General features: G+C 37.3%; 1 protein-coding gene and 3 long non-coding RNA genes across 21 annotated transcripts in view; all 4 read left to right on the top strand.

Annotated features, from left to right (window-relative positions):
• Positions 1-1,597: 1,597 nt before the first annotated feature.
• Positions 1,598-18,586, top strand: part of LOC139943230 (uncharacterized) — an 82,128-nt gene continuing 65,139 nt past the window's right edge. For 3 of the 18 annotated variants that reach the window (XR_011786778.1, XM_071940055.1, XM_071940056.1), the window contains exons 1-5: positions 1,598-2,131; positions 2,688-2,724; positions 5,981-6,028; positions 7,029-7,076; positions 8,136-8,192. Coding sequence is in view for 16 of the 18 variants with exons in the window: in XM_071940055.1 (XP_071796156.1) it covers positions 1,886-2,131; positions 2,688-2,724; positions 5,981-6,028; positions 7,029-7,076; positions 8,136-8,192 (436 nt within the window). In the remaining 2 variants the exon portion in view is untranslated. The remainder of the gene's footprint in view (positions 2,132-2,687; positions 2,725-5,980; positions 6,029-7,028; positions 7,077-8,135; positions 8,193-18,586) is intronic. The other 15 variants (XM_071940048.1, XM_071940043.1, XM_071940058.1 and 12 more) reach the window with 12 other exon arrangements.
• Positions 11,217-11,785, top strand: LOC139942500 (uncharacterized). The gene is made up of 3 exons (XR_011786687.1): positions 11,217-11,275; positions 11,559-11,615; positions 11,730-11,785. It is a non-coding gene; the product is annotated as an uncharacterized lncRNA (long non-coding RNA).
• Positions 13,258-13,826, top strand: LOC139942501 (uncharacterized). Its single transcript, XR_011786688.1, has 3 exons — positions 13,258-13,316; positions 13,600-13,656; positions 13,771-13,826. It is a non-coding gene; the product is annotated as an uncharacterized lncRNA (long non-coding RNA).
• LOC139943238 (uncharacterized) lies at positions 17,165-17,905 on the top strand. Its single transcript, XR_011786785.1, has 4 exons — positions 17,165-17,223; positions 17,339-17,395; positions 17,679-17,735; positions 17,850-17,905. It is a non-coding gene; the product is annotated as an uncharacterized lncRNA (long non-coding RNA).

Here is an 18,586-nt window from a genome sequence, read left to right as displayed (position 1 = left end):
GAGGGTCCATTGGTGGGTCCATTGGTGGGTTCACTGGAGGGTGCATTGGTAGGTTCACTGGAGGTTCCATTGGAGGGTCCATTGGTGGGTTCACAGGAGGGTCCATTGGTGGGTTCACTGGAGGGTGCATTGGTAGGTTCACTGGAGGTTCCATTGGAGGGTCCATTGGTGGGTTCACAGGAGGGTCCATTGGTGGGTTCACTGGAGGGTGCATTGCAGGGTCCATTGGTGGGTTCACGGGAGGTTCCATTGGAGGGTCCATTGGTGGGTCCACTGGTGGGTCCATTGGTGGGTCCATCACAGGCTCCATTGGTGGTTCCACTGGTGGCTCAATTGCAGGGTCCATTGCAGTACAGTTTAAAACCAGAAGTTCACAAAATGGATGCAATTTGTTTACGTTTTTTTATGTAATTCTTTTACTGTCTCAACAGTATACTGTATACTGTTGAGACAGTGTCTACAAACGTGGCGAAGGTAATTATAAAAGACATAATTTGTAGTGTTGGTGCATCTGTAATCTGCTCTGCTAAAAAAAATCAAATGATGTGCCCTGGTTTTTATTTTGATGAAATCCATGGTCAATGAATGGACCACCATTAAGTTGCATAGGTCAAAATAAGGAAAATCATAACAGAAAAATGTTCAGCTGTTTTACTTTTAGATTTGTGACGTATATGTTTAATATAGAAAAAAGTGCCTCATAAGAATTTTCTATTATTTCTAACTTGTAAACAGTGCTGTCCATTGTTTGAACATTTATTCACTTCCTATTGGCATTGCCAATTCTGTCATTGACTATTATCACTTTCACATTTTTCTACCAGAAAATAACCCCAAAGCAAGCTAAAAATAAACTGCCAAAGGTCTATCCAGTCTACCCTTCACTGGACCCTCCAGTGAACCCACCAATGGACCCCCCAATGGACCCTGCAATGGACCCTGCAATGGACCCACCAGTGGCCCCACCAGTGGACCCACCAATGGACCCTCAAGTGAACCCACCAATGGACCCTCCAGTGAACCCACCAATGGACCCTGCAATGGACCCTGCAATGGACCCACCAGTGGACCCACCAGTGGACCCACCAATGGACCCTCCAGTGAACCCACCAATGGACCCACCAGTGGACCCACCAATGGACCCTGCAATGGACCCTGCAATGGACCCTGCAATGGACCCACCAGTGGACCCACCAGTGGACCCACCAATGGACCCTCCAGTGAACCCACCAATGGACCCACCAGTGGACCCACCAATGGACCCTCCAGTGAACCCACCAATGGACCCACCAGTGGACCCACCAATGGACCCACCAGTGGACCCACCAATGGACCCTGCAATGGACCCTGCAATGGACCCACCAGTGGACCCACCAGTGGACCCACCCAATGGACCCTCCAGTGGAACTCCACCAATGGACCCTGCAATGGACCCACCAGTGGACCCTCCAGTGAACCCACCAATGGACCCACCAGTGGACCCACCAATGGACCCTGCAATGGACCCACCAATGGACCCACCAGTGGACCCACCAGTGGACCCACCCAATGGACCCTCCAGTGGACCCACCAATGGACCCTGCAATGGACCCACCAGTGGACCCTCCAGTGGACCCACCAGTGGACCCACCAATGGACCCTGCAATGGACCCTGCAATGGACCCTGCAATGGACCCACCAGTGGACCCACCAGTGGACCCACCAATGGACCCTCCAGTGAACCCACCAATGGACCCACCAGTGGACCCACCAATGGACCCTCCAGTGAACCCACCAATGGACCCACCAGTGGACCCACCAATGGACCCACCAGTGGACCCACCAATGGACCCTGCAATGGACCCTGCAATGGACCCACCAGTGGACCCACCAGTGGACCCACCCAATGGACCCTCTAGTGGACCCACCAATGGACCCTGCAATGGACCCACCAGTGGACCCACCAGTGGACCCACCAATGGACCCTCCAGTGAACCCACCAATGGACCCTCCAGTGAACCCACCAATGGACCCACCAGTGGACCCACCAATGGACCCTGCAATGGACCCACCAGTGGACCCACCAGTGGACCCTCCAAATGACCCTCCACTTGACCCACTTGATTGTTTTTTCTTTTGTGGTTTAAGAACGGTAAACATTGTTCATATTTTTTTATGTGTAACGTTTTATTTAAGGATCCTTTCTCCCATGGCAAAAAGTAAGCTTGTGACAGTTACACGGTTAATATTACCTTTAAGAAATTTAAAAACTTTAACAGGCTCAAAAGGTTCTGTTCTTAAAACTATTTTGGGGTAAATACTGGAGACAGCAAGATGCAGTCGTGCTACTATTTACCATTTTTTCTTTATGTCAATCTTCAATTCAATTCAATTCAATTCAATAAACATTTATTTCGGTATTGCCCTCACATGATATAATAAATCATTGGTATTTCATAAATATTAACAGTGACAGTTATAAATCTTTGAGGAGCGAAACTAATTATAGTCCTACTGCGATATTGTTTCATCTACTCAAGAAACTGCGGAAAACGATCTCATTTTACGGTACACATTGATATTGGCCAAAGGAAAAACAAGACAATTAAAATAAACAAAACAAGAGCATGTACACGATTATTTAAATTGGACCTGTACTTCATGACATGTGTCTTAATTTGTTATCCTGTATATGGTTTATTATTCAGTCAAACTGTGAACAGATGAGACAGTCAAAAGCTATGGGTAAGTAAATGTTCAATATTTGTACAAAAACTGAAATGACTAGAAAGAAATAAAGGCACTAAACCTTAAAGGATCTCTCTATTTCTGTATGTTGACACGATTAGGTTTTTTTTATTTTTTTTTATGGAATATCCTTGACTACTTTTGTTTTTGCCTTGAGATTTACGTCTGTCTAGCCCCACGCTGGCTTCCACTGCATGGACTCTCTGAACTAAAATCTACGTTCGATTTTTCAATATTATTCATAACTTGATATAATCTGAATACAAAGCCTCTTTTGTCAAATACTTGTAGAAAAACAGTCTGTTGGATTTGGTGCAGTACGGCTGGAAGTTAAACTAACTCCAAAGATGACATGATTTATCCAAATAAAAAAGTCTAGTTTTGATAAAATCATGTGACCTTAATTTTTTGAAAAATGCTTTAAAATCGCAAATTTGATGGTTTCTTTGTTTGGATCTATTTTGTAGCCTAAATAGCCCACTGAAGCTAGTATGTTCCTTTGTCATTTTTTCGATTTTGATGACAAGACTTTGAGAGAAACTCAATTGCAGTCAAAAAAGTTCAATACCCATGATGAGTATTCTGCAGAATGACAGCACCTAAAATGATTAAAATTTGTATGACACTTTCTGTTTGCTCAGTTTATCAACATTGGACTTTAATACAAAAACTAGACATGATTGCATTTGTGCACAAATGCAGAGCTGTTTCGTTAATAACAATTTAAATTTTGTCAACTGAATTTGAAATTCATTCTTTTTTTACAGCAGTTATGATTAATCCAGGCTATTTAAAAAAATAATTTGGATTATACCATGTTCGGATAACAATTTATGTGTTAAAGGTGCAAAAATAGAAAAAATCATAAAAAATCGTGTGATGACATCATCATGACGTCATTTCACAATTCACGAGAACTTGCCATATCTAACATTCTACAAAGTTTCAACAAAATCGCGTCATTACTTCGAGAGTTATACGACTTCAAAAAGTGCACCGTTAATGTCCATCACGTGACCCCCGATGACATCATTGATCTGAAACTTCACAAATATGATGCCTGCCTGACCGTAAGCGAGTGTGTAAAATTTGAAGTGATTGCAGAAAACTTCATCACAGACATCTTCTAAAAGTCCATTTTGAAGAGTTTTCAACCTGCCGCTAGAGGGCGCTGTTGCAATTTGTGACGTCATCGATATTGTTTTTGAACTGCCCACCCTTGCTAGACACTGCTGTCCCTGGAAAGCAACTTCATAACTTTTGCAACTTTTGAGTTACAGGGCACTTCGGTTTTTGGCCCGTTTCGACAGGAAGTAGAGGTCATGTGAGGTCAGGCACACGAAACAAAATGAAGACCTTATTTATCCCTCCCCAATCCCGCAAACAGAAACCTACGGTCTCTTGTGGCTAATTTGTTATAAATTTTCAAACATTTAAAATACAACACCTTTAAGATGACGTCACATGACTTCTGATGATGTCATAATGACATCCTTGTTTTGCAATGATCATTGCACCAATACCTATCATCACTAAAAATTTCATTGCAATTGCTCTTTGGAAAGATTGCAAATCAGCACTTATAAAAAATTAGTTCTGAAGATGACAAATAAAAAAAATAATAATAAAAAAAACTTTAACAAAAACAAGAGCTGTTTCGCTGCGCTTCGCTACGAAACAGCTAATAATAAACTAGACATGATTGCATTTGTGCACAAATGCAGAGCTGTTTCGTTAATAAAATTTTCAAATTTTCCCTCTTAATTTGAAATTCTCTTTGCATCAAAGCAGTCCAGCCTATTTAAAACAAATATTTTGGATTATACCAAGTTCAGATAGCATTTTATGACTTCAAGGTGCAAACAATTAAAATAATCTTTAAAAATCATGTGATGACGTCATCATGACGTCATTTCACAATTCACAAGAACTTGTCAATATCCAACAACCTACATGTACCAAGTTTCAACATGATCGCATAATTACTTCGGGAGTTATATTAGTTCAAAAAGTGCACCTTTAAGGCCGCGTCACGTGACCCCCGATGTTGTCATTGATCTGAAACTTTACACATATGATGGCTGCCTGGCAGTTAACGTGTGTGTAAAATTTGAAGTGATTACAAAAAACTTCACCACACACATCTTCAAAAAGTCCATTTTGATGAGTTTTCAACCTGCCGCTAGAGGGCGCTGTTGCAATTTTTGACGTCATCGATATTTTTTTTGAACTGCCAACTCTTGCTAGACACTTACGTCCCTGGAAAGCAACTTCATAATTTTTGCCACTTTTGAGTTACAAGGCACTTCGGTTTTTGGCCCGTTTCGACCGGAAGTAGAGGTCATGTGAGGTCAGGCACACGAAACAAAATGAAGACCTTATTTATCCCTCCCCAATCCCGCAAACAGAAACCTACGGTCTCTTGTGGCTGATTTGTTATAAATTTTCAAACATTTAAAATACAACACCTTTAAGATGACGTCACGTGACTTCTGATGATGTCATAATGACATCCTTGTTTTGCAATGATCATTGCACCAATACCTATCATCACTGAAAATTTCATTGCAATTGCTCTTTAGGAACATTGCAAATCAGCACTTATAAAAAATTAGTTCTGAAGATGACAAATAAAAAAAATAATAATAAAAAAAACTTTAACAAAAACAAGAGCTGTTTTGCTGCGCTTCGCTACGAAACAGCTAAAAGAAACTTTAACAAAAACAAGAGCTGTTTCGCTGCGCTTCGCTACGAAACAGCTAATGATACAAAAATGTTGCTTAATCTGCCTGACAAGAAGACAAGACTAGTCACAATCACTGAGGCCTCAAAATAGTGTATTTAGTTGAATTTCTGTCATGTTGAGGGTCAGTCAAAATTTGTTTCAGACTGTTGTTTTAGAGATCTGTTAGATACTTTGGATTGTTGATCTAATACATGTATGTTTTTATATAGTCTATATTATATTGGTCACCCTAAGGGGGTGGTTTTTCTAGGATGGTCGCTCTAAGAGGCATGTATCAACTATTGGTTGATCAGAGAAGTACGATGTATTATGTAAAGGCATACTATTATTGCTTAATTAATTTTGTTTCTGTTTTTTGTAATCTTTGTTTCCCCGTAAAAACAGTTAACCTAGGTTAAATGTAAAGAAACGGACTGACTTGAAGGCATTCATCTTTATATCAGATACGACTTTCTTTGTTTCTCACCTTTTTATTTTTATAAATCGTTTAAATTTATTTACTAGTAGAACGAGACCTACTGAGAAAGTCAAATGCAGCAAAATCAATAACCCATGGTGAGTATTCTGCAGAATGACAGCATCTAAAATGATTTGTTTGACATTTTCTGTTTGCTCAGTTTATCAACATTGGACTTTAATACAAAAATGATACAAACATTTTGCCCATGTGAGTATTCTGCAGAATGACAGCACCTAAAGTGATTACAAGTTGTATTGCATATTCTGTTGACTCAGTTTCTGTTGACTCAGTTTTGTTGGACTTTAGTACATAAATGATTCAAATATTTTGCACTAATTGTTATTCTGGCTGCTTGTAGTATTTTTGTTGGTGGTCCCTCCATTAGCTTTTTTTCTTGGTTGTCATAGCTGGGCTGTCAAGTGCACAAGCCTCAAGCTCTAGTGTTTCTGATCAGCAGATTGTGGAACTGGCCTTGACACTTGGTGTCCTGAAGCAAGACACTTAATTATTAAAAGCCTGCGGATCCTTTATCGTTAAGGGAAAGGGTTGAACCTGGTGTTTCTGGCATATGGTTGGCAATTCCATGCACACAACTGACCCTGCCTGAGTGACCCCTGAGAAGGGGTGTTTGCGCAGTACCCAAGAAGACGAGACTAGTCACAATCAATGAGGCCTCAAAATAATGTATTCATTTTAATTTGTTGTCCTATTGAGGGTCAGTCAAGTTTTTTGCAGACTTGTTTTGGAGATCTGTTAGATATTATGGATTGTTGATCTAATACATGTATGTTTGTATATAGTCTATATATTGGTCACCCTAAGAGGTTTTTTTTTTCTAGGATGCTCGCTCTAAGAGGGATGTATCAACTATTGGTTGATCAGAGAAGTACGATGTATTATGTAAAGGCATACTCTTCTTGCTAAATTAATTCTTTTTCTGATTTTTGTAATCTTTGTTTCCCCGTAAAAACAGTTAACCTAGGTTTAAATGTAAAGAAACGGACTGACTTGAAGGCATTTATCTTCATATCAGATACGACTTTCTTTGTTTCTCACCTTTTTATCATTAAATCGTTTGAATTTGTTTACTTGCAGAACGAGACCTACAGAGAAAGTCAAATGCAGCAAAATCAATAACCCATGGTGAGTATTCTGCAGAACGACAGCATCTAAAATGATTTGTTTGACATTTTCTGTTTGCTCAGTTTATCAACATTGGACTTTAATACAAAAATTATACAAAAATTTTGCACTAAATGTTAATCTCCCTGACAAGAAGACAAGACTAGTCACAATCACTGAATCCTCAAAATAGTGTATTCAGTTGAATTTCTGTCATGTTGAGGGTCAGTCAAAATTTGTTTCAGACTGTTGTTTTAGAGATCTGTTAGATACTTTGGATTGTTGATCTAATACATGTATGTTTTTATATAGTCTATATTATATTGGTCACCCTAAGCATGCTAAGGGGGTGGTTTTTCTAGGATGGTCGCTCTAAGAGGGATGTATCAACTATTGGTCAGGGTGCGAAATTAACAGTTGCCCAGTTGCCTGAGGCAACCAAAAAATAATCCGGGCAACCTGTGATAAAAAAAAACAAGAATTTATGTCTACCCTGCTTATTATTGTGCCAGTTCCAAAGATCATTCAAATTTTTCCAGATAAAGCTTTATAAATCTATAGTTGGAAAACATTCACACCACTGATAAGATTATCATATTTGGGCAACCAAACTCACTTGTGGACAACCTGACAATCTAGAAACTATATTCAACTGAAACTGAATAATTTTCCTTAGCATGATCCATCCAGTAGTTAGAACAAACAAACCCTTCAAATTTAAACTCTTCCCTGTCTTTAGAGCGATCCCATCAGCTTGAAATGACTCCTGTGTAACCCGCAAATCTACTTAAACAGGTAAGACAATCTTAAAGCTATCTTCTACTGAAATTGAATAATTTTCCTCAGCAAGATCCACTCAGTAGTTATAACAAAAAAACCTTTAAAATTTAAACTATTTTCTGTCTTAAGAGCGATCCCATCAGCTTGTTATTGACTCCTGTGTAACCTGCAAATCTACTCAAAATGGAAAGACAATCTTAAAGCTATATTCAACTGAAACTGAATAATTTTCCTCAGCATAATCCATCCGGTAGTTAGAACGAACAAAGCCTTAAAATTTTAACTCTTTCCTGTCTTTAGAGCAATCCCATCAGCTTGACATTGACTCCTGTTTGACCTGCAAATCTACTCAAACAGGTAAGACAATCTTAAAGCTATATTCAACTGAAACTGAATAATTTTCCTCAGCATAATCCATCCAGTAGTTAGAACGAACAATGCCTTAAAATTTTAACTCTTTTCTGTCTTTAGAGCGATCCCATCAGCTTGACATTGACTCCTGTGTAACCCGCAAATCTACTTAAACAGGTAAGACAATCTTAAAGCTATCTTCTACTGAAACTGAATTATTTTCCTCAGCATGATCCATCCAGTAGTTATAAAAAAAAAACTTTAAAATTTTAATTATTTTCCGTCTTTAGAGCGATCCCATCAGCTTGACATTGACTCCTGTGTAACCAGCAAATCTACTCAAACAGGTAAGACAATCTTAAAGCTGGATTCTACTGAAACTGAATTATTTTCCTTGGAATGATCCGTTGAGTTCTTAGAACAAACAAACCCTGCAAATTTTAAACTATTTCCTGTCTTTTTGGCGATCCAATCAGCTCTACTTGACTCCTGTGTAACCCGCAAATCTACTCAAACGGGTAGACAACCTTAAAACTAAATTCAACTGAAACTGAATCATTTTCCTCAGCATGATCCATCCAGTAATTAGAACCAACAAACCCTTAAAATTTAAACTCTTTCCTGTCTGTAGAGCGATCCCATCAGCTTGACATTGACTCCTGTGTAACCCGCAAATCTACTCAAACAGGTAAGACAATCTTAAAGCTATATTCAACTGAAACTGAATAATTTTCCTCGGCATAATCCATCCAGTAGTTAGAACGAACAAAGCCTTAAAATTTCAACTCTTTCCTGTCTTTAGAGCGATCCCATCAGCTTGACATTGACTCCTGTGTAACCTGCAAATCTACTCAAACAGGTAAGACAATCTTAAAGCTATATTCAACTGAAACTGAATAATTTTCCTCAGCATAATCCATCCAGTAGTTAGAACCAACAAAGCCTTAAAGGGACATACCGGCTCACCATTTACGCAATTTAGGGGTGTAGAATCATAAATAATGTTTTTATATATGGTTGCTGTAAAAAAAATCATCAAAATGTCACGTATTTAGCGAAAAATGATTTTAAAAAATCAAAGCGGCCATAACAAGCTTCCGTTACACGGACTCTATGATGGTGAATCTTACGTTAGATTTTTCACCATTATTTACATTTTGTAGCGATAATTTTAATACATGATCTATTTCGCCAATTATTCGTAAATAATTTTGTAAAAAAAAAGATTTAAATTTGGTTATTTAGTTACTTTTAGACGGCTGAAAGTAAAACTAGCCCGGAAGGTCACGTGATTGTTTGTACCACTTTTTGGTTAGAACAATCGAGCGACCTGCATTTTTGTCTTAAAATGCTCAAAAACGGCTAAATTTGATGATTTTTTGTTAAGGACTGTTCTTCATTCCTGGAAGACCGTTGAAGTCATATCTTAGTATATTTTGTAGCCCAAATAGCCCAATTCGGCCGGTGTGTCCCTTTAAAATTTTAACTCTTTCCTGTCTTTAGAGCGACCTATCAGCTTGACATTGACTCCTGTGTAACCTGCAAATCTACTCAAACAGGTAAGACAATCTTAAAGCTATATTCAACTGAAACTAAACAATTTTCTTCGGCATATCCATCCAGTAGTTATAACAAAAAAACCTTTAAAATTTAAACTATTTTTTTTCTTTAGAGCGATCCCATCAGCTTGACATGGACTCCTGTGTAACCTGCAAATCTACTTAAACAGGTAAGACAATCTTAAAGCTATCTTCTATCTTCTGAATTATTTTCCTCAGCATGATCCATCCAGTAGTTATAAAAAAAAAACTTTAAAATTTTAATTATTTTCCGTCTTTAGAGCGATCCCATCAGCTTGACATTGACTCCTGTGTAACCAGCAGATCTACTCAAACAGGTAAGACAATCTTAAAGCTGGATTCTACTGAAACTGAATTATTTTCCTTGGAATGATCCGTTGAGTTCTTAGAACAAACAAACCCTGCAAATTTTAAACTGTTTCCTGTCTTTTTGGCGATCCAATCAGCTCTACTTGACTCCTGTGTAACCCGCAAATCTACTCCAACGGGTAAACAACCTTAAAACTAAATTCAACTGAAACTGAATCATTTTCCTCAGCATGATCCATCCAGTAATTAGAACCAACAAACCCTTAAAATTTAAACTCTTTCCTGTCTGTAGAGCGATCCCATCAGCTTGACATTGACTCCTGTGTAACCCGCAAATCTACTTAAACAGGTAAGACAATCTTAAAGCTGTCTTCTACTGAAACTGAATTATTTTCCTCAGCATGATCCATCCAGTAGTTATAAAAAAAAAACTTTAAAATTTTAATTATTTTCTGTCTTTAGAGCGATCCCATCAGCTTGACATTGACTCCTGTGTAACCAGCAAATCTACTCAAACAGGTAAGACAATCTTAAAGCTATATTCTACTGAAACTGAATTATTTTCCTTGGAATGATCCGTTGAGTTTTAGAACAAACGAACCCTGCAAATTTTAAACTATTTCCTGTCTTTTTGGCGATCCAATCAGCTCTACTTGACTCCTGTGTAACCCGCAAATCTACTTAAACGGGTAGACAACCTTAAAACTAAATTCAACTGAAACTGAATAATTTTCCTCAGCATGATCCATCCAGTAGTTAGAACGAACAAAGCCTTAAAATTTCAACTCTTTCCTGTCTTTAGAGCGATCCCATCAGCTTGACATTGACTCCTGTGTAACCTGCAAATCTACTCAAACAGGTAAGACAATCTTAAAGCTGTCTTCTACTGAAACTGAATTATTTTCCTCAGCATGATCCATCCAGTAGTTACAAAAAAAAACTTTAAAATTTTAATTATTTTCTGTCTTTAGAGCGATCCCATCAGCTTGTTATTGACTCCTGTTTGACCTGCAAATCTACTCAAACAGGTAAGACAATCTTAAAGCTATATTCAACTGAAACTGAATAATTTTCCTCAGCATAATCCATCCAGTAGTTAGAACGAACAAAGCCTTAAAATTTTAACTCTTTTTCTGTCTTTAGAGCGATCCCATCAGCTTGACATTGACTCCTGTGTAACCTGCAAATCTACTCAAACTGGTAAGACAATCTTAAAGCTATATTCTACTGAAACTGAATTATTTTCCTTGGAATGATCCATTGAGTACTTAGAACAAACAAACCCTGCAATTTTAAACTATTTCCTGTCTTTTTGGCGATCCAATCAGCTCTACTTGACTCCTGTGTGACCCGCAAATCTACTCAAACGGGTAGACAACCTTTAAGCTAAATTCAACTGAAACTGAATAATTTTCCTCAGCATGATCCATCCAGTAGTTAGAACGAACAAAGCCTCAAAATTTAAACTATTTCCTTTCTTTAGAGCGATCCCATCAGCTTGACATTGACTCCTGTTTAACCTGCAAATCTACTTAAACAGGTAAGACAATCTTAAAGCTATCTTCTACTGAAATTGAATAATTTTCCTCAGCATGATCCATCCAGTAGTTATAACAAAAAAAACTTTAAAATTTAAACTCTTTCCTGTCTGTAGAGCGATCCCATCAGCTTTACTTGACTCCTGTGTAACCCGCAAATCTACTCAAACAGGTAAGACAATCTTAAAGCTATATTCTACTGAAACTGATTTATTTTCCTTGGAATGATCCATTGAGTACTTAGAACGAACAAACCCTGCAAATTTTAAACTATTTCCTGTCTTTTTGGCGATCCAATCAGCTCTACTTGACTGCTGTTTGACCCGCAAATCTACTCAAACGGGTAGACAACCTTAAAACTAAATTCAACTGAAACTGAATCATTTTCCTCAGCATGATCCATCCAGTAGTTAGAACCAACAAAGCCTTAAAATTTAAACTCTTTCCTGTCTGTAGAGCGATCCCATCAGCTTGACATTGACTCCTGTGTAACCCGCAAATCTACTTAAACAGGTAAGACAATCTTAAAGCTATCTTCTACTGAAACTGAATTATTTTCCTCAGCATGATCCATCCAGTAGTTATAAAAAAAAAACTTTAAAATTTTAATTATTTTCTGTCTTTAGAGCGATCCCATCAGCTTGACATTGACTCCTGTGTAACCAGCAAATCTACTCAAACAGGTAAGACAATCTTAAAGCTGGATTCTACTGAAACTGAATTATTTTCCTTGGAATGATCCGTTGAGTTCTTAGAACAAACAAACCCTGCAAATTTTAAACTATTTCCTGTCTTTTTGGCGATCCAATCAGCTCTACTTGACTCCTGTGTAACCCGCAAATCTACTCAAACGGGTAGACAACCTTAAAACTAAATTCAACTGAAACTGAATCATTTTCCTCAGCGTGATCCATCCAGTAATTAGAACCAACAAACCCTTAAAATTTAAACTCTTTCCTGTCTGTAGAGCGATCCCATCAGCTTGACATTGACTCCTGTGTAACCTGCAAATCTACTTAAACAGGTAAGACAATCTTAAAGCTGTCTTCTACTGAAACTGAATTATTTTCCTCAGCATGATCCATCCAGTAGTTATAAAAAAAAACTTTAAAATTTTAATTTTTTTCTGTCTTTAGAGCGATCCCATCAGCTTGACATTGACTCCTGTGTAACCAGCAAATCTACTCAAACAGGTAAGACAATCTTAAAGCTGGATTCTACTGAAACTGAATTATTTTCCTTGGAATGATCCGTTGAGTTCTTAGAACAAACAAACCCTGCAAATTTTAAACTATTTCCTGTCTTTTTGGCGATCCAATCAGCTCTACTTGACTCCTGTGTAACCCGCAAATCTACTCAAACGGGTAGACAACCTTAAAACTAAATTCAACTGAAACTGAATCATTTTCCTCAGCGTGATCCATCCAGTAATTAGAACCAACAAACCCTTAAAATTTAAACTCTTTCCTGTCTGTAGAGCGATCCCATCAGCTTGACATTGACTCCTGTGTAACCTGCAAATCTACTTAAACAGGTAAGACAATCTTAAAGCTGTCTTCTACTGAAACTGAATTATTTTCCTCAGCATGATCCATCCAGTAGTTATAAAAAAAAACTTTAAAATTTTAATTTTTTTCTGTCTTTAGAGCGATCCCATCAGCTTGACATTGACTCCTGTGTAACCTGCAAATCTACTCAAACTGGTAAGACAATCTTAAAGCTATATTCTACTGAAACTGAATTATTTTCCTTGGAATGATCCATTGAGTACTTAGAACAAACAAACCCTGCAATTTTAAACTATTTCCTGTCTTTTTGGCGATCCAATCAGCTCTACTTGACTCCTGTGTGACCCGCAAATCTACTCAAACGGGTAGACAACCTTTAAGCTAAATTCAACTGAAACTGAATAATTTTCCTCAGCATGATCCATCCAGTAGTTAGAACGAACAAAGCCTCAAAATTTAAACTATTTCCTTTCTTTAGAGCGATCCCATCAGCTTGACATTGACTCCTGTTTAACCTGCAAATCTACTTAAACAGGTAAGACAATCTTAAAGCTATCTTCTACTGAAATTGAATAATTTTCCTCAGCATGATCCATCCAGTAGTTATAACAAAAAAAACTTTAAAATTTAAACTCTTTCCTGTCTTTAGAGCGATCCCATCAGCTTTACTTGACTCCTGTGTAACCCGCAAATCTACTCAAACAGGTAAGACAATCTTAAAGCTATATTCTACTGAAACTGATTTATTTTCCTTGGAATGATCCATTGAGTACTTAGAACGAACAAACCCTGCAAATTTTAAACTATTTCCTGTCTTTTTGGCGATCCAATCAGCTCTACTTGACTGCTGTTTGACCCGCAAATCTACTCAAACGGGTAGACAACCTTAAAACTAAATTCAACTGAAACTGAATCATTTTCCTCAGCATGATCCATCCAGTAGTTAGAACCAACAAAGCCTTAAAATTTAAACTCTTTCCTGTCTGTAGAGCGATCCCATCAGCTTGACATTGACTCCTGTGTAACCCGCAAATCTACTTAAACAGGTAAGACAATCTTAAAGCTATCTTCTACTGAAACTGAATTATTTTCCTCAGCATGATCCATCCAGTAGTTATAAAAAAAAACTTTAAAATTTTAATTATTTTCTGTCTTTAGAGCGATCCCATCAGCTTGACATTGACTCCTGTGTAACCAGCAAATCTACTCAAACAGGTAAGACAATCTTAAAGCTGGATTCTACTGAAACTGAATTATTTTCCTTGGAATGATCCGTTGAGTTCTTCGAACAAACAAACCCTGCAAATTTTAAACTATTTCCTGTCTTTTTGGCGATCCAATCAGCTCTACTTGACTCCTGTGTAACCCGCAAATCTACTCAAACAGGTAGACAACCTTAAAACTAAATTCAACTGAAACTGAATCATTTTCCTCAGCGTGATCCATCCAGTAATTAGAACCAACAAACCCTTAAAATTTAAACTCTTTCCTGTCTGTAGAGCGATCCCATCAGCTTGACATTGACTCCCGTGTAACCCGCAAATCTACTTAAACAGGTAAGACAATCTTAAAGCTGTCTTCTACTGAAACTGAATTATTTTCCTCAGCATGATCCATCCAGTAGTTATAAAAAAAAACTTTAAAATTTTAATTATTTTCTGTCTTTAGAGCGATCCCATCAGCTTGACATTGACTCCTGTGTAACCTGCAAATCTACTCAAACTGGTAAGACAATCTTAAAGCTATATTCTACTGAAACTGAATTATTTTCCTTGGAATGATCCATTGAGTACTTAGAACAAACAAACCCTGCAATTTTAAACTATTTCCTGTCTTTTTGGCGATCCAATCAGCTCTACTTGACTCCTGTGTGACCCGCAAATCTACTCAAACGGGTAGACAACCTTTAAGCTAAATTCAACTGAAACTGAATAATTTTCCTCAGCATGATCCATCCAGTAGTTAGAACGAACAAAGCCTCAAAATTTAAACTATTTCCTTTCTTTAGAGCGATCCCATCAGCTTGACATTGACTCCTGTTTAACCTGCAAATCTACTTAAACAGGTAAGACAATCTTAAAGCTATCTTCTACTGAAATTGAATAATTTTCCTCAGCATGATCCATCCAGTAGTTAGAACGAACTAAGCCTTAAAATTTGAACTCTTTCCTGTCTTTAGAGCGATCCCATCAGCTTGACATTGACTCCTGTGTTCCCTGCAAATCTACTCAAACGGGTAGACAATCTTAAAATTAAATTCAACTGAAACTGAATAATTTTCCTCTGCATGATCCATCCAGTAGTTAGAACCACATACCCTTCAAATTTAATCTCTTTCCTGTCTGTAGAGCGATCCCATCAGCTTGACATTGACTCCTGTGTAACCCGCAAATCTACTCAAACAGGTAAGACAATCTTAAAGCTATATTCAACTGAAACTGAATAATTTTCCTCAGCATAATCCATCCAGTAGTTAGAACGAACAAAGCCTTAAAATTTCAACTCTTTCCTGTCTTTAGAGCGATCCCATCAGCTTGACATTGACTCCTGTGTAACCTGCAAATCTACTCAAACAGGTAAGACAATCTTAAAGCTATATTCAACTGAAACTGAATAATTTTCCTCAGCATAATCCATCCAGTAGTTAGAACCAACAAAGCCTTAAAGGGACATACCGGCTCACCATTTACTCAATTTAGGGGTGTAGAATCATAAATAATGTTTTTATATATGGTTGCTGTAAAAAAAATCATCAAAATGTCACGTATTTAGCGAAAAATGATTTTAAAAAATCAAAGCGGCCATAACAAGCTTCCGTTACACGGACTCTATGATGGTGTATCTTACGTTAGATTTTTCACCATTATTTACATTTTGTAGCGATAATTTTAATACATGATCTTTTTCGTCAATTATTCGTAAATAATTTTGTAAAAAAAAAGAATTAAATTTGGTTATTTAGTTACTTTTAGACGGCTGAAAGTAAAACTAGCCCAGAAGGTCACGTGATTGTTTGTACCACTTTTTGGTTAGAACAATCGAGCGACCTGCATTTTTTGTCTTAAAATGCTCAAAAACGGCTAAATTTGAAGATTTTTTTTTAAGGACTGTTCTTCTTCATTCCTGGAAGACCGTTGAAGTCATATCTTAGTATATTTTGTAGCCCAAATAGCCCAATTCGGCCGGTGTGTCCCTTTAAAATTTGAACTCTTTCCTGTCTTTAGAGCGATCCCATCAGCTTGACATTGACTCCTGTGTAACCTGCAAATCTACTCAAACAGGTAAGACAATCTTAAAGCTATATTCAACTGAAACTAGTAGTTATAACAAAAAAACCTTTAAAATTTAAACTATTTTTTGTCTTTAGAGCGATCCCATCAGCTTGACATGGACTCCTGTGTAACCTGCAAATCTACTTAAACAGGTAAGACAATCTTAAAGCTATCTTCTATCTTCTGAATTATTTTCCTCAGCATGATCCATCCAGTAGTTATAAATAAAAACCTTTAAAATTTAAATTATTTCCTGTCTTTAGAGCGATCGCATCAGCTTGACATTGACTCCTGTGTAACCAGCAAATCTACTCAAACAGGTAAGACAATCTTAAAGCTATATTCTACTGAAACTGAATTATTTTCCTTGGAATGATCCGTTGAGTTCTTAGAACAAACAAACCCTGCAAATTTTAAACTATTTCCTGTCTTTTTGGCGATCCAATCAGCTCTACTTGACTCCTGTGTAACCCGCAAATCTACTCAAACGGGTAAACAACCTTAACACTAAATTCAACTGAAACTGAATCATTTTCCTCAGCATGATCCATCCAGTAATTAGAACCAACAAACCCTTGAAATTTAAACTCTTTCCTGTCTGTAGAGCAAACCCATCAGCTTGACATTGACTCCTGTGTAACCCGCAAATCTACTTAAACAGGTAAGACAATCTTAAAGCTGTCTTCTACTGAAACTGAATTATTTTCCTCAGCATGATCCATCCAGTAGTTATAAAAAAAAACTTTAAAATTTTAATTATTTTCTGTCTTTAGAGCGATCCCATCAGCTTGTTATTGACTCCTGTTTGACCTGCAAATCTACTCAAACAGGTAAGACAATCTTAAAGCTATATTCAACTGAAACTGAATAATTTTCCTCAGCATAATCCATCCAGTAGTTAGAACGAACAAAGCCTTAAAATTTTAACTCTTTTTCTGTCTTTAGAGCGATCCCATCAGCTTGACATTGACTCCTGTGTAACCTGCAAATCTACTCAAACTGGTAAGACAATCTTAAAGCTATATTCTACTGAAACTGAATTATTTTCCTTGGAATGATCCATTGAGTACTTAGAACAAACAAACCCTGCAATTTTAAACTATTTCCTGTCTTTTTGGCGATCCAATCAGCTCTACTTGACTCCTGTGTGACCCGCAAATCTACTCAAACGGGTAGACAACCTTTAAGCTAAATTCAACTGAAACTGAATAATTTTCCTCAGCATGATCCATCCAGTAGTTAGAACGAACAAAGCCTCAAAATTTAAACTATTTCCTTTCTTTAGAGCGATCCCATCAGCTTGACATTGACTCCTGTTTAACCTGCAAATCTACTTAAACAGGTAAGACAATCTTAAAGCTATCTTCTACTGAAATTGAATAATTTTCCTCAGCATGATCCATCCAGTAGTTATAACAAAAAAAACTTTAAAATTTAAACTCTTTCCTGTCTGTAGAGCGATCCCATCAGCTTTACTTGACTCCTGTGTAACCCGCAAATCTACTCAAACAGGTAAGACAATCTTAAAGCTATATTCTACTGAAACTGATTTATTTTCCTTGGAATGATCCATTGAGTACTTAGAACGAACAAACCCTGCAAATTTTAAACTATTTCCTGTCTTTTTGGCGATCCAATCAGCTCTACTTGACTGCTGTTTGACCCGCAAATCTACTCAAACGGGTAGACAACCTTAAAACTAAATTCAACTGAAACTGAATCATTTTCCTCAGCATGATCCATCCAGTAGTTAGAACCAACAAAGCCTTAAAATTTAAACTCTTTCCTGTCTGTAGAGCGATCCCATCAGCTTGACATTGACTCCTGTGTAACCCGCAAATCTACTTAAACAGGTAAGACAATCTTAAAGCTATCTTCTACTGAAACTGAATTATTTTCCTCAGCATGATCCATCCAGTAGTTATAAAAAAAAAACTTTAAAATTTTAATTATTTTCTGTCTTTAGAGCGATCCCATCAGCTTGACATTGACTCCTGTGTAACCATCAAATCTACTCAAACAGGTAAGACAATCTTAAAGCTATATTCTACTGAAACTGAATTATTTTCCTTGGAATGATCCGTTGAGTTTTAGAACAAACAAACCCTGCAAATTTTAAACTATTTCCTGTCTTTTTGGCGATCCAATCAGCTCTACTTGACTCCTGTGTAACCCGCAAATCTACTTAAACGG

Source organism: Asterias amurensis, chromosome 10, assembly GCF_032118995.1.
Source record: "Asterias amurensis chromosome 10, ASM3211899v1".
NCBI classification, from domain to species: Eukaryota; Metazoa; Echinodermata; class Asteroidea; order Forcipulatida; family Asteriidae; genus Asterias; species Asterias amurensis.
This window is presented reverse-complemented; position numbering and strand designations above follow the sequence as displayed.